This window comes from Salmo trutta, chromosome 14, assembly GCF_901001165.1.
Source record: "Salmo trutta chromosome 14, fSalTru1.1, whole genome shotgun sequence".
Classification (NCBI taxonomy): Eukaryota; Metazoa; Chordata; class Actinopteri; order Salmoniformes; family Salmonidae; genus Salmo; species Salmo trutta.
Genome location: NC_042970.1, coordinates 66,981,231 through 66,993,468, shown reverse-complemented (window position 1 = coordinate 66,993,468; position 12,238 = coordinate 66,981,231). Strand labels below are relative to the sequence as shown.

The 12,238-nt window shown below is 48.1% G+C and overlaps 1 protein-coding gene across 1 annotated transcript; it reads right to left on the bottom strand.

Annotated features, from left to right (window-relative positions):
• Positions 1 to 856: 856 nt before the first annotated feature.
• On the bottom strand, positions 857 to 10,880 carry LOC115147853 (rab11 family-interacting protein 4A-like). Its single transcript, XM_029690123.1, has 3 exons — positions 10,656 to 10,880; positions 1,129 to 1,167; positions 857 to 889 (listed from the first exon to the last, which is right to left on the bottom strand). The coding sequence occupies exons 1-3, from the start codon at positions 10,863 to 10,865 to the stop codon at positions 857 to 859; spliced, it is 282 nt and encodes a 93-aa protein (XP_029545983.1). The 5' UTR covers positions 10,866 to 10,880.
• Between the last annotated feature and the right edge of the window lie 1,358 nt (positions 10,881 to 12,238).

The following is a 12,238-nucleotide window of genomic DNA, read 5'->3' as shown; positions in this document are numbered from 1 at the left end:
GGCTGGTTCCCCACTCATGTGTCCTGGTTGGCTGGTTCCCCACTCATGTGTCCTGGTTGGCTGGTTCACCACTCATGTGTCCTGGTTTGGTTGGTTCCCCACTCACGTGTCCTGGTTGGCTGGTGTCCACTCGTGTCCTGTTTGGCTGGTGTCCACACTCATGTGTCCTGGTTGGCTGGTTCCCCACTCATGTGTCCTGGTTGGCTGGTGACCACTCAAGTGTCCTGGTTGTTAGAAACAAGCCTTGAGTGTGTAGCAGGGAAAAACAAACTAACCTGGTTTACAGGGACTCTCTCTCTCTAGACAGGCCAAAGAGGAGGCCGGCCGGTCAGTTAGAGCAGTTGGCAGAAACAAGTTGGCAGAAACAAGCCTTGAGTGTGTAGCAGGGAAAAACTAAGTGACCATAGTGAAGATGTTAAGATTCAATCATGGGCAGGACTTTCATAATGTCAGTGAATGACCACATAGCCCAAAGCAGACTTTTTATTCTCTAAATTGTAGGGCTTCACTTTTGATTGGCACTTACTCTCCAGCATCCTTTATGTCTCTCCACCTTCACTTTCTGATGCTGATGCACTCTTTCTTTAGCCTGGCTGACGAGACTCAGGTAGTCAGGGAGGGAGAGCTGACACACTGTCTGGACAGGAGGCCATTGTAAATGCAATATTCGCGCCAAGTTGTACTTATTTCTGGCTGAGCTTTGATTGGTTCTCTCAGAAAAAAAATATTTTGGGGGTTTGAGCTAGACTACTTTCTTATGAAAAAGAGTACAATATTGTTTGACCATTTTGTAGGTAGGCTGTGTATGTATGAACATGTGACTCAACTCTACTCCATGGTAACTAAGCAGTAGGAGTTACCCAGCCTCTTCAGTCCCAGCATCTATAACCTGAGTAGGAGGGTAATGGCAGAAAAGTGTTGCTGAATGATGCTCTTCTGCCTCAGTGGGAAGACACCATATGCATGTATGCACGACGCACATGCACACTGACACACACACACAAACACACACACACACACACACATACACACACACACACACACACACACATACACACACACACACCAGTAAAACTGAATTATGATAGTCAGCACTCCATGGCAGAAGTCCTTGAAGTTGATCCTGACCTGGGCATTGGGGTCCAAGCATTTGGCCAACTTCTTCACCTGGAGAACATGGGACAGGCAACAAGAACGTTGAACAAAAATTGTTTGTCATGGGTTTGGCTTCATATAATACAAAGAGAATCTATGCAAACCTACAGATGAAATTGTAAACAACCTTGTTGTGTGTGTGTGTGTGTGTGTGTGTGTGTGTGTGTGTGTGTGTGTGTGTGTGTGTGTGTGTGTGTGTGTGTGTGTGTGTGTGTGTGTGTGTGTGTGTGTGTGTGTGTGTGTGTGTGTGTGTGTGTGTGAGACCTGTAGCTGTGAGCCTCCCACCACCACCTGTTCTAACAGTCCCTCTCTGAGTCACTACTGAGTCACTACAACACACCTCATGTTGTTATGACCTAGAGCTAAAGTACGGCTCTTCACACATAGAGGATCTCACTCATATAGAGCACACATTATAGAATGCATAAGACTGTGTGTGTATATATATATATATATATACGGCTCTTCACACATGGAGGATCTCACTCATATAGAGCACACATTATAGAATGCATAAGACTGTGTGTGTATATGTATATATATATATATATATATATATATATATATATATATATATATATATATATATATATATATATAAACACACACACAGTCTTATGCATTCTATAATGTGTGCTCTATATGAGTGAGATCCTCCATGTGTGAAGAGCCGTACTTTAGCTCTAGGCCATCCAACTACCTCATCCCCATAATGTATTTATTTATTTATCTTACTCCTTTGCACCTCAGTATCTCTACTTGCACATTCATCTTCTGCACATCTACCATTCCAGTGTTAAATTGCTATATTGTAATTACTTCGCCCCCATGGCCTATTTACTGCCTTACCTCCCTTATCCTACCTCATTTGCACACACTGTATATAGACTTTTTCTACTGTATTATTGACTATATGTTTGTTTATTCCATGTGTAACTCTGTGTTGTTGTATGTGTCGAACTGCTTTGCTTTATCTTGGCCAGGTTGCAGTTGTAAATGAGAACTTGTTCTCAACTAGCCTACCTGGTTAAATAAAAGTGAAATAAATAAAATAAGTAAAAATAAAATAAATAAATAAAACCAGCCAATAACAGTCAGAGGTGAACTGGTAGATCTCGGTTGATGATCCTATGTAATAGTCAACGTGAAAGTGAGGAGGGGGAGACAGAGGGTGTATCTTACTGTAAACAGCCCATAGTATCGACCTGCACTCCCTGTGATGGAGGAAATGTATGCAACTCTGTAGCCGCTCCCACCATCAACCCACATCCACATCTTTCATGTGGGCTGGAGCAGAGACTCAGAGGTACTGTACTGTGCTCCTGAATTATGCATTTAATGCACTTTAGATGCTGCCTGCAGCTCTTTCAACTCCTACTTTTAGACTGAGGCTGGTAAAATAGTATCATGAAATTGTAAATGCTGGGGATAGAGACCTGCTAGTGACTGAGAATGACTGTGTGAATATCAGAGAGATTGTGTGTGTGCGTGCGTATGCGTGTGTTTGTGTGTGTATGTCTATGCTCATACATTTGTGCGCGTGTGTGTCTGAGAATGTGGTGGGAGACAGTTCTTCAACAGACCACACACACACGATGGGTCCTTGCTCCCATCTGTCCAACCTCTGCTATACAGCTGTGCATCACCATCCCTCACTGTGTAAGCCAGCTGTCAGTCAAAACACACACCAGACGGTCACGGCTCTAACGCCCTAGTTACTGTCGGCACGGCAACTGGGTCAACAGGAAAGTACTGGGTGAAATGAAGGTCATTGTGTTGGATGATTTGGACCAGGGAGTTTTTAGGAGATTAAATTCAGTTTTGCTGGATTAGGAGGAGGTCAGTGTGACTGTGAGTGGGTGGATAGCGGGAGTGGACAGGATAGGTCAGAATATGGGAGCAGTGAAAGAATGATGTTGAGGTTACGTGTGGCCAGTGGGACATGGAGAGGTCCAGACAGGTTTAATCTAATCTGCATCATGTTCTGTGTGCGTAACTCAAATCAAATCAAATGTATTCATAAAGCCTTTTTTACATCAGCAGATGCCACAAAGTGCTTATACAGAAACCCAGCCTATAACCCCAAACAGCAAGCAATGCAGATGTAGAAGCACAGTGGCTAGGAAAAACTCCCTAGAAAGGCAGGAACCTAGGAAGAAACCTAGAGAGGAACCAGGCTCTGAGGGGTGGCCAGTCCTCTTCTGGCTGTGCCGGGTGGAGAGTATAAGAGTACATGGCCATTAAGGCCAAATCGTTCTTCAAGATGTTCAAAGTTCATAGATGACCATCAGGGTCAAATAATAGAGTGGACCATTGTGGTCTAATACAACTATTGAGAGAAGCTTTGGGGAAATTGTTTAGCTGAAAAGATTTAGCTTCATCGAGCTGCCTCTTTCTCAAATGCTAATTTAATTTTGAACTAAGGTAGTTCCAACATGAGAATTCAGTGTCCATATAGACCTATTCACTACATCTGCTGAGGAGAGTGTTGATGCTACATACATAGTTGAACACCCACACTATCTACTATTAATAGCACCCCTTTTTAACCCCTATCCACATCATCAAGCGGTACCAGAGCGCCAAGACTAGGTCCAAAAGGCTCCTGAACAGCTTCTACCCCCAAGCTATAAGACTGCTGAACAATTAATCAAATGGACACCCGGACTATTTACATTGACCCCCGTTTGTTTTTACACTGCTGCTGCTCGCTATGCGTAGTCACTTTACCCGTACCTACATGTACAAATGACCTCGACTAACCTGTACCCCCACACATTTACTCGGTACTGGACCCCCTGAATATAGCCTTGTTATTGTTATGTAATTCTACTTTGTTACTTTTTATTTTTACTTTATTTTATTTAGTAAATATTTTCTTAACTCTATTTCTTGAACTGCACTGTTGGTTAAGGGCTTGTAAGTAAGTATTTCACGGTAAGGTCTACTACACCTGTTGTATTCGGCACATTTGACAAATAAAATTTGATTTGATCCATGTGCCCACAGTCTATGCAAAGCATCCCAAAGGAACCAATCAGAGCTAATGTTCCAGAAAAGTGATAAGCAACAGAACACAGGGGAGCCAATCAACACTAATGTTCCAGCCCTGTGACATACATTGGAACACAAGGGACATGTTTCTACTGTGTGCACAGATGAACAACAACCTATTTTTGGATGGGCCTTACTTCAGTATCATTGTTAATTATTCAACAACAGTTAAAACATCAAGACCAAACTGGTATCATTTAGCCAATGACAAAGTCGGGAGTGTATGGGTTGTCCAATTAAAACTGGTCTGAGATCAGTTTATGCTTATCAACCTGTGGGAAGTTGAGTGCATCCATCCCCAACTCACACTCAGAACAGTAGGACACACTGCAGGACAGTGGACTCCTGTAGAGCTATGCAGATCTGCCTGTGTATGCATACTATGGCACCCTGTTTTGACCAGGGGGACCAGGACCCATAGGGTTCTGGTCAAAAGTAGTGCACTATATAGGGAATAGGGTGCCATTTCGGACACAGCCTATGAATCATTCTTACTGGAAAAAGCCTGTGTGGAGACAGGCAAAGTGGTCTATTACCAACCTAATTACATTTACAAAGATACAGAGCGCCAATTAAAATAGTTAATTGTTCACATAAAGAGAGTGCCAATTCATTGCACACAATTACTATTCAGACAGAGCAGGTCAGTGACGGGTTAGGATAAGATAAAGTCTCTTGTGTGCTTTGCGCTGTTTCTAGTCTAGGCAATATATCTGTTTCTGAATCTACACAGGCAGGTCTATGCATGCTCGCTCCCTGCTCACACAATCACTCAGCCCAGTTCAGCAGAGCGCAGCCATGCCATGACAAATGGCAGACAGCTTGTGTTAAGCGTAATTTATAACAGAGAAAACTCCTTTACTAAAACAAACCTGTCTGTCTATGTTTATTACTATGTTGAGGCTGACACATTATATTAAATATCAAAAGGCTGATGCAATTGAGAGCTATTGGCTATAGTCAGAAGAACACAATTAGCCTACTTTCCAGTCTGTCACGACTTCCACCGAAGTCGTTTCCTCTCCTTGTTCGGGCGGTGTTCGGTGTCACCAGTCTTCTAGCCATCTTCAATCCACTTTTCATTTTACATTTGTTTTGTCTTGTTTTCTTACACACCTGGTTTCCATTTCCCTCATTAATTGCTGTGTATTTAACCCTCTGTTCCCCCCATGTCCTTGTGTGGAATTGTTTGTTTGTAAGTGCTTATACTCTATGTTACTGGTGCGCGTCGTGTTTTGTACCCATGTAGGTTATTTTTGTATTGCCGTGGGTTTTGTATTAAACTGCTCCGGCTATTACCTATTTCTGCTCTCCTGCGTCTGACTTCACTGCCACCAGTTCCGCAACCCTTACAGAATTCCACATCCTGCCATATGGAGTCAGCAGGAGCAGGTGCCCCTGGTATAGGGGTCGAGGAAAGCGTCCTGGAGCAAGAGGCGATGATCCACCATCTCGGCGCCGCCATGGACCGCGTTGTCCAAATCATGGACCGCTGGGAGAGACAGGGAGTTCCTCCAGCGCCTCCCCCAGCACAACAGGGGCCTCCACTACTCACTCCCCTTGCACCCGGTTCCAGTGGGATTCGCCTCACCCTCCCCGGGGAGTACAATGGGACGGCTGCCCGCTGCCAGGGGTTCCTGCTGCAGCTCCTTCAGGCCGTGAGAGGGTCCCCCCTCGTCTCATGCCTCTCGGGGAAAGCCCTGGACAACAGAGCTTTCCCCATCTCCTTCTACCCAACGCCGTGTGGGTGGAAGGAGATGCGGTGCTGGACCACTTTGAGGAGTTCACCCGTCGTTTCCGGGCAGTCTTTGACCACCCACCCGAGGGCAGAGCGGCGGGTGAACGTCTTTTCCACCTACGGCAGGGGACGAGGAGCGCACAGGAGTTCGCTTTGGACTTTCGGACCCTGGCCTCCGGAGTGGGATGGAACGACAGGGCCCTGATCGACCACTATCGCTGCAGTTTGCGCGAGGACGTCCGTCGAGAGTTGGCCTGCAGGGACACCACCCTTACCTTCGACCAGCTGGTGGACCTGTCCATTCGGCTGGATAACCTGCTGGCTACCCGTGGACGTCCAGATCGGGGTCTGTTGGTTCCATCCCCCAGCACCACCGCTCCGATGCCCATGGAGTTGGGAGGTGCTGCGCTCAGGGAGACCGGAGGAGGTTCCGTCTCGTGCACCATCTGTGGCCGCAGAGGTTACACTGCCGGTCGGTGCCGGGTTGGTTCCTCTGGGGGTCGAGGCAGCAGGCAGGGCACTCTGGCGTCATCCCAGGTTGGAAAGCACCATTCTCACCCAGAGCCCTCTGTTGCACACATGTTTTTGTTTGTCACTTTTCCTGAGTTTTCCCCGCATTCCCAGCATAAGGCGCTCGTCGATTCAGGCGCGGCTGGGAATTTTATTGACAAATCATTTGCCCATAGTTTAGGGATCCCCATCGTTCCTGTGGCTACGCCCTTCCCAGTTCACGCCTTAGATAGTAGACCATTAGGGTCAGGGTTGATTAGGGAGGCCACCGCTCCTCTGGGCATGGTGATGCAGGGGGTCACACGGAGAGAATCAGTCTCTTTCTCATTGACTCTCCTGCGTTTCCCGTGGTGCTAGGGCTACCCTGGTTAGCTTGTCATGACCCCACTGTTTCATGGCTACAGAGGGCTCTCACGGGGTGGTCGCGAGAGTGCTCGGGGAGGTGTTTAGGGCTTTCCGTAGGTGCTACTATGGTGGAAAGTCCAGACCAGGTCTCCACCGTGCGCATTCCCCCCGAATATGCCGATTTGGCTCTCAATTACCACCCCATCGACAGGGGGATTGTGCGATAAATCTCCTGGTAGACGCTGCACTTCCCAGGAGTCACGTGTATCCTCTGTCACAGGCGTGGACGGTGGCTATGGAAACATATGCCTCCGAATCCCTGCATCAGGGGTACATTCGGTCCTCCACTTCCCCCGCCACCTCGAGTAAATTTTTTTGTGATGAAGAAGGAGGGAGGTCTGCGCCCGTGTATTGATTATCGAGGTCTTAATTAGATAACTGTGAGGTACAGTTACACGCTACTGCTTATCGCCACGGCGATTGAGTCAATGCACGGGACGCGCTTCTTCACCAAACTTGATCTCAGGAGTGCTTACAACCTGGTGCGTATCCGGGAGGGAGACGAGTGGAAGACGGCATTCAGTACGACCTCTGAGCATTATGAGTACCTCGTCATGCCGCACGGGTTGATGAATGCTCCATCAGTCTTCCAAGCCTTTGTAGACAAGATTTTCAGGGACCTGCACGGGCATGGTGTAGTGGTGTATATTGATTGCATTCTGATATACTCCCCTACACACGCCGAGCATGTGTCCCTGGTGCACAAGGTGCTTGGTCGACTGTTGGAACATGACCTGTACACCAATGCTGAGAAATGTCTGTTCTTCCAACAGTCCATCTCATTCCTAGGGTACCGCATTTCCACCTCAGGGGTGGAGATGGAGAGTGACCGCATCTCAGCCGTGCGTAATTGGCCGAGTCCCACCACGGTAAAGGAGGAGCAGCGGTTTCTAGGGTTTGCCAATTACTACCGAAGGTTTATCCGGGGTTTTGGTCAGGTAGCGGCTCCCATTACCTCACTGCTGAAGGGGGGACCGGTACGTTTGCAGTGGTCGGCTGAGGCGGACAGGGCCTTTGGTCACCTGAGGGCTCTGTTTACCTCGGCTCCCGTGCTGGCCCATCCGGATCCCTCTTTGGCATTCATAGTGGAGGTGGACGCGTCCGAGGCTGGGATAGTAGCCGTGCTCTCACAGCGCTCGGGTACGCCACCGAAACTCCGCCCCTGTGCTTTCTTCTCGAAGAAGCTCAGCTCAGCGGAGCGTAACTATGACGTGGGGGACCGGGAGCTGTTGGCTGTCATCAAGGCTTTGAAGGCATGGAGACATTGGCATGAGGGGGCTAAACACCCTTTTCTCATCTGGACTGACCACGGCAATCTGGAGTACATCCGGGCGGCGAGAAGACAACCCTCGCCAGGCAAGGTGGGCCATGTTTTTCACCCGTTTTGTTTTCACCCTTTCTTACAAACCAGGTTCCCAGAACTGTAAGGCAGACGCACTGTCCCGGCTGTATGACACAGAGGAGCTCCCCATGGATCCCACCCCCATACTCCCTGCCTCCTGCCTGGTGGCGCCGGTAGTGTGGGAGCTGGACGCGGACATTGAGCAGGCGTTGCGTGCAGAGCCCGCTCCCTTCCAGCATCCCGCTGGGCGTCTGTACGTTCCGTCTGCTGTCCGTGACCGGCTGATCTATTGGGCCCACACATCACCCTCCTCTGGTCATCCAGGCATCGGTCGGACGGTGCGCTGTCTGAGTGGGAAGTACTGGTGGCCCACTTTGGCTAAGGACGTGAGGGTGTATGTTTCCTCCTGCTCGGTGTGCGCCCAATGTAAGGCTCCTAGGCACCTGCCCAGAGGTAAGCTACACCCCTTACCCGTTCCACAGCAGCCATTGTCACACCTGTCGATCGATTTCCTGACCGATCTTCCCCCATCACAGGGAAACACCACGATCCTGGTTGTTGTGGATCGTTTCTCTAAGTCCTGCCATCTCCTCCCGCTGCCCGGTCTCCCTACGGCCCTACAGACTGTGGAGGCCTTGTTTACACACGTCTTCCGGCACTACGGGGTGCCTGAGGACATAGTGTCTGATCGGGGTCCCCAGTTCACTTCGAGGGTCTGGAGGGCGTTCTTGGAACATCTGGGGGTCTCGATCAGCCTTACCTCGGGTTTTCACCCCGAGAGTAATGGGCAGGTGGAGAGAGTAAACCAGGATGTGGGTAGGTTTCTGAGGTCTTATTGCCAGGACCGGCCGAGGGAGTGGGCAGCGTCTGTGCCCTGGGCAGAGATGGCTCAGAACTCGCTCCGCCACTCCTCCACTAACCTCTCCCCCTTCCAGTGCGTACTGGGGTATCAGCCGGTTCTGGCTCCCTGGCATCAGAGTCAGACCGAGTCTCCTGCGGTGGACGACTGGTTCCGGCGCGCGGAAGAAACATGGGACGCCGCCCATGTTCATCTTCAGCGCGCCGTGCTGCGCGACTGTCACGAACCGGGTCTGGCTCTCGACTCGAAACCTGCCCCTCTGCCTGCCCTGCCGGAAGCTGGGTCCGCGGTTTGTGGGGCCATTTAAAGTCCTGAGGAGACTGAACAAGGTGAGTTACAGGTTACAACTTCCCCCAGATTACCGTATTACCCCTCGTTCCATGTGTCTCTCCTCAGACCGGTGGTGGCTGGCCCACTCCAGGAGTCTGAGGTGCGGGAGGTTCCTCCGCCCCCTCTGGACATCGAGGGGGCCCCGGCGTACTCCGTTCGATCCATACTGGATTTGAGACGTCGGGCGAGGGGCCTTCAGTACCTCGTGGACTGGGAGGGGTACGGTCCGGAGGAGAGATGCTGGGTTCCGGTGGAGGACGTGTTGGACCCTTCAATGCTGCGGGAGTTCCACCATCTCCGTCCGGATCGCCCTGCACCTCGCCCTCCGGGTCGTCCCCGAGGCCGGTGTCGGCGCGCTGCTGGAGCCGCGCTTCGGGGGGGGGGTACTGTCACGACTTTCACCGAAATCATTTCCTCTCCTTGTTCGGGCGGTGTTCGGTGTCACCAGTCTTCTAGCCATCTTCAATCCACTTTTCATTTTACATTTGTTTTGTCTTGTTTTCTTACACACCTGGTTTCCATTTCCCTCATGAATTGTTGTGTATTTCACCCTCTGTTCCCCCCATGTCCTTGTGTGGAATTGTTTGTAAGTGCTTGTACTCTATGTTACTGGTGCGAGTTGGGTTTTGTACCCATGTAGGTTATTTTTGTATTGACGTGGATTTTGTATTAAACTCCTCCGGCTATTGCCTATTTCTGCTCTCCTGCGTCTGACTTCACTGCCACCAGTTCCGCAACCCTTACACAGTCTCTCTCTCTCAGTAGTTGACTTAATTTCTCTACCACAAAATAACACATTTGGAGGAAAATTAGTTTCAGTTTTTGGGCCAAAACTAGAGCCTGAATACAAGGAATGAGAGAGAAAGGCTGAATCAGATTATCTCACTGGAAAGTGTTACTGTACTCTCCTCCACAGCCACACTGAAAACTAGTTCTAACGTTAACAGTTACTTGAAAATAAAATCTCACGTCTATCTTGTTTTTTAGCATCCAAGAAAATATACTCCAAGAAAAGACACTTTGTTCAGCTTTTGGTACAAAGAGCGTGTTCCACTTTATGGTATAGGCTATATGTTTTGAATAGCCAAACATAAATGAATTAGTCTACTGTAAGTAAATATCTATGAATGTGTAATAACATAGTCTATACGACATAAAACACAACAAGAAACATAGAAACAAAGCCTTTAAACGTATAAACAAACGCTACTGTAGCGTACTCCATAAAACACCAGGTGATGCTTGATTGGAATTTATATTACCTCGTCTCCTTGGCCGAACTGTGAACCGAGGTCTACGAAATGCTCCACGCGAATGTAACCATCCAAATCCTCGTTGCACAAGTCGAACACCTCTTTGAGTTTTCTGAGGAACAGCAGGAGCTGTTCCGCGTCGGGAAGGACACTTTCCATCGGAAGTTTGTTGTCCTGAGGTTGAAAACCCGACTTGAACACCGAAGCAGAAGTCGCCATCCCGGAGGCGAGAACCACCGCTGCGCTGGCGCGCTCGACAGTGAGTGTGAGTGACTTCACAAAATCAGTAGAGCGCGAGGACCACTGGATGCTGAGAGTTAGAAGAGAGGTACACTAGCGCGAGCGGGAAAAACCTATACACAGCAGCCAGGATTAAATGGATAAAAATATTATGAAAATAACGGACGAATCATTGACTTGAATGGGGACAGCCGTCCTAGTCATTATATTTCCATGCATTTAATCCTATCCGATATGCGAAATCCAGACAGATCATTTTTGATAAACTGGGAGTTGATGACAGGTAAAGTTGCCAATTTCGCCCATGAGTTAAACCTAATTTACTGTTAAGAAAATCACTACCTGAGGGCGAAGTTGTTCAAGAGACTTTTTTTGTCCTGAATGAGCAGCCTGCTGCACGTTTCAGTTTTTCAGATGTTGATGTCCACATAACATGCTTTTTATTGTAAAGGGCTGAATATGATTCTGTGAGAATGTCAGTGTTGTCCTGTGATATATCTGTGTTCAGTACACTATAAAGCAGATACTATTCAATACATTTAATAATAGGTCTAAACCACCTAAACCTCAATGTCTGTGGTCCCCAGTGGGTCTCTCCATACATTCTGCCCAATACTGACTGGTCTAGTCCGTGCACCCGCCAGCATCCACCCGTACCCTGTCTGTTTGTGTTGATGGCATCAATGCTGGAGTTCCTGTTTAGTGATAAAAATAACAGTAGCTTTTTAGCATCCTTTTCACCCTGGCTCAGCCTTAAAGGTGAATACACCTTTAAGGCTGAGCCAGGGTGAAAAGGATGCTAAAAAGCCACTGTTATTTTAAAGGAATAGTTTAGTATTTTGTTCATTAGTCCGCTCACCCAAATTACAAAATGGCATACAGGCTACTGGTTTCCTTATTATGTTAGCAATCTATGGACAATGTATGACAGCAATCCATGCTTGGTTTTTGTTTACCTGGTCACTGTCTCCAAATCCTAACTTTTTTTGCATGGGTGGCACAAAGGTACTGATATTAGCATTGTTTTGTGCTTACCGACCAAATCATCCTAAAGTATCTCAAATTGATTGTGTAGCTCAGGGAAGTTACTATAGATGATTTGGACATGAAGCGTGAAAAATGCTTATAGCGGTACCATTGACTTGCATTGGATTTGTGCCAATAGTGGAAACAGTGACCATGTAAACAAAACCAAAGCAGTGATTACTGTCTTACCTAGCCCATAGATTGCTAACAGGGTAAGGAAACCAATATGTAATTTTGTAATTTGGGTGAACTATCCCTTTAACACATTCCCAAAAATGTCAGCAGCCAAGTAGGTGTGTTTTGCAAACCCCTTCAGTTTATCAACC

What these genes read in the sequence shown, in the direction of transcription:
- LOC115147853 (XM_029690123.1), bottom strand. Translation starts at nt 10,865, where the DNA reads ATGGCGACTTCTGCTTCGGTGTTCAAGTCGGGTTTTCAACCTCAGGAC. An exon ending in AGTTCGGCCAAGGAGACGAG is followed by an intron (nt 1,168 to 10,655) that starts GTAATATAAATT and finishes CATGTTCTCCAG; the next exon opens with GTGAAGAAGTTGGCCAAATG. An exon ending in GCTTGGACCCCAATGCCCAG is followed by an intron (nt 890 to 1,128) that starts GTCAGGATCAAC and finishes CCTCCTACTCAG; the next exon opens with GTTATAGATGCTGGGACTGA.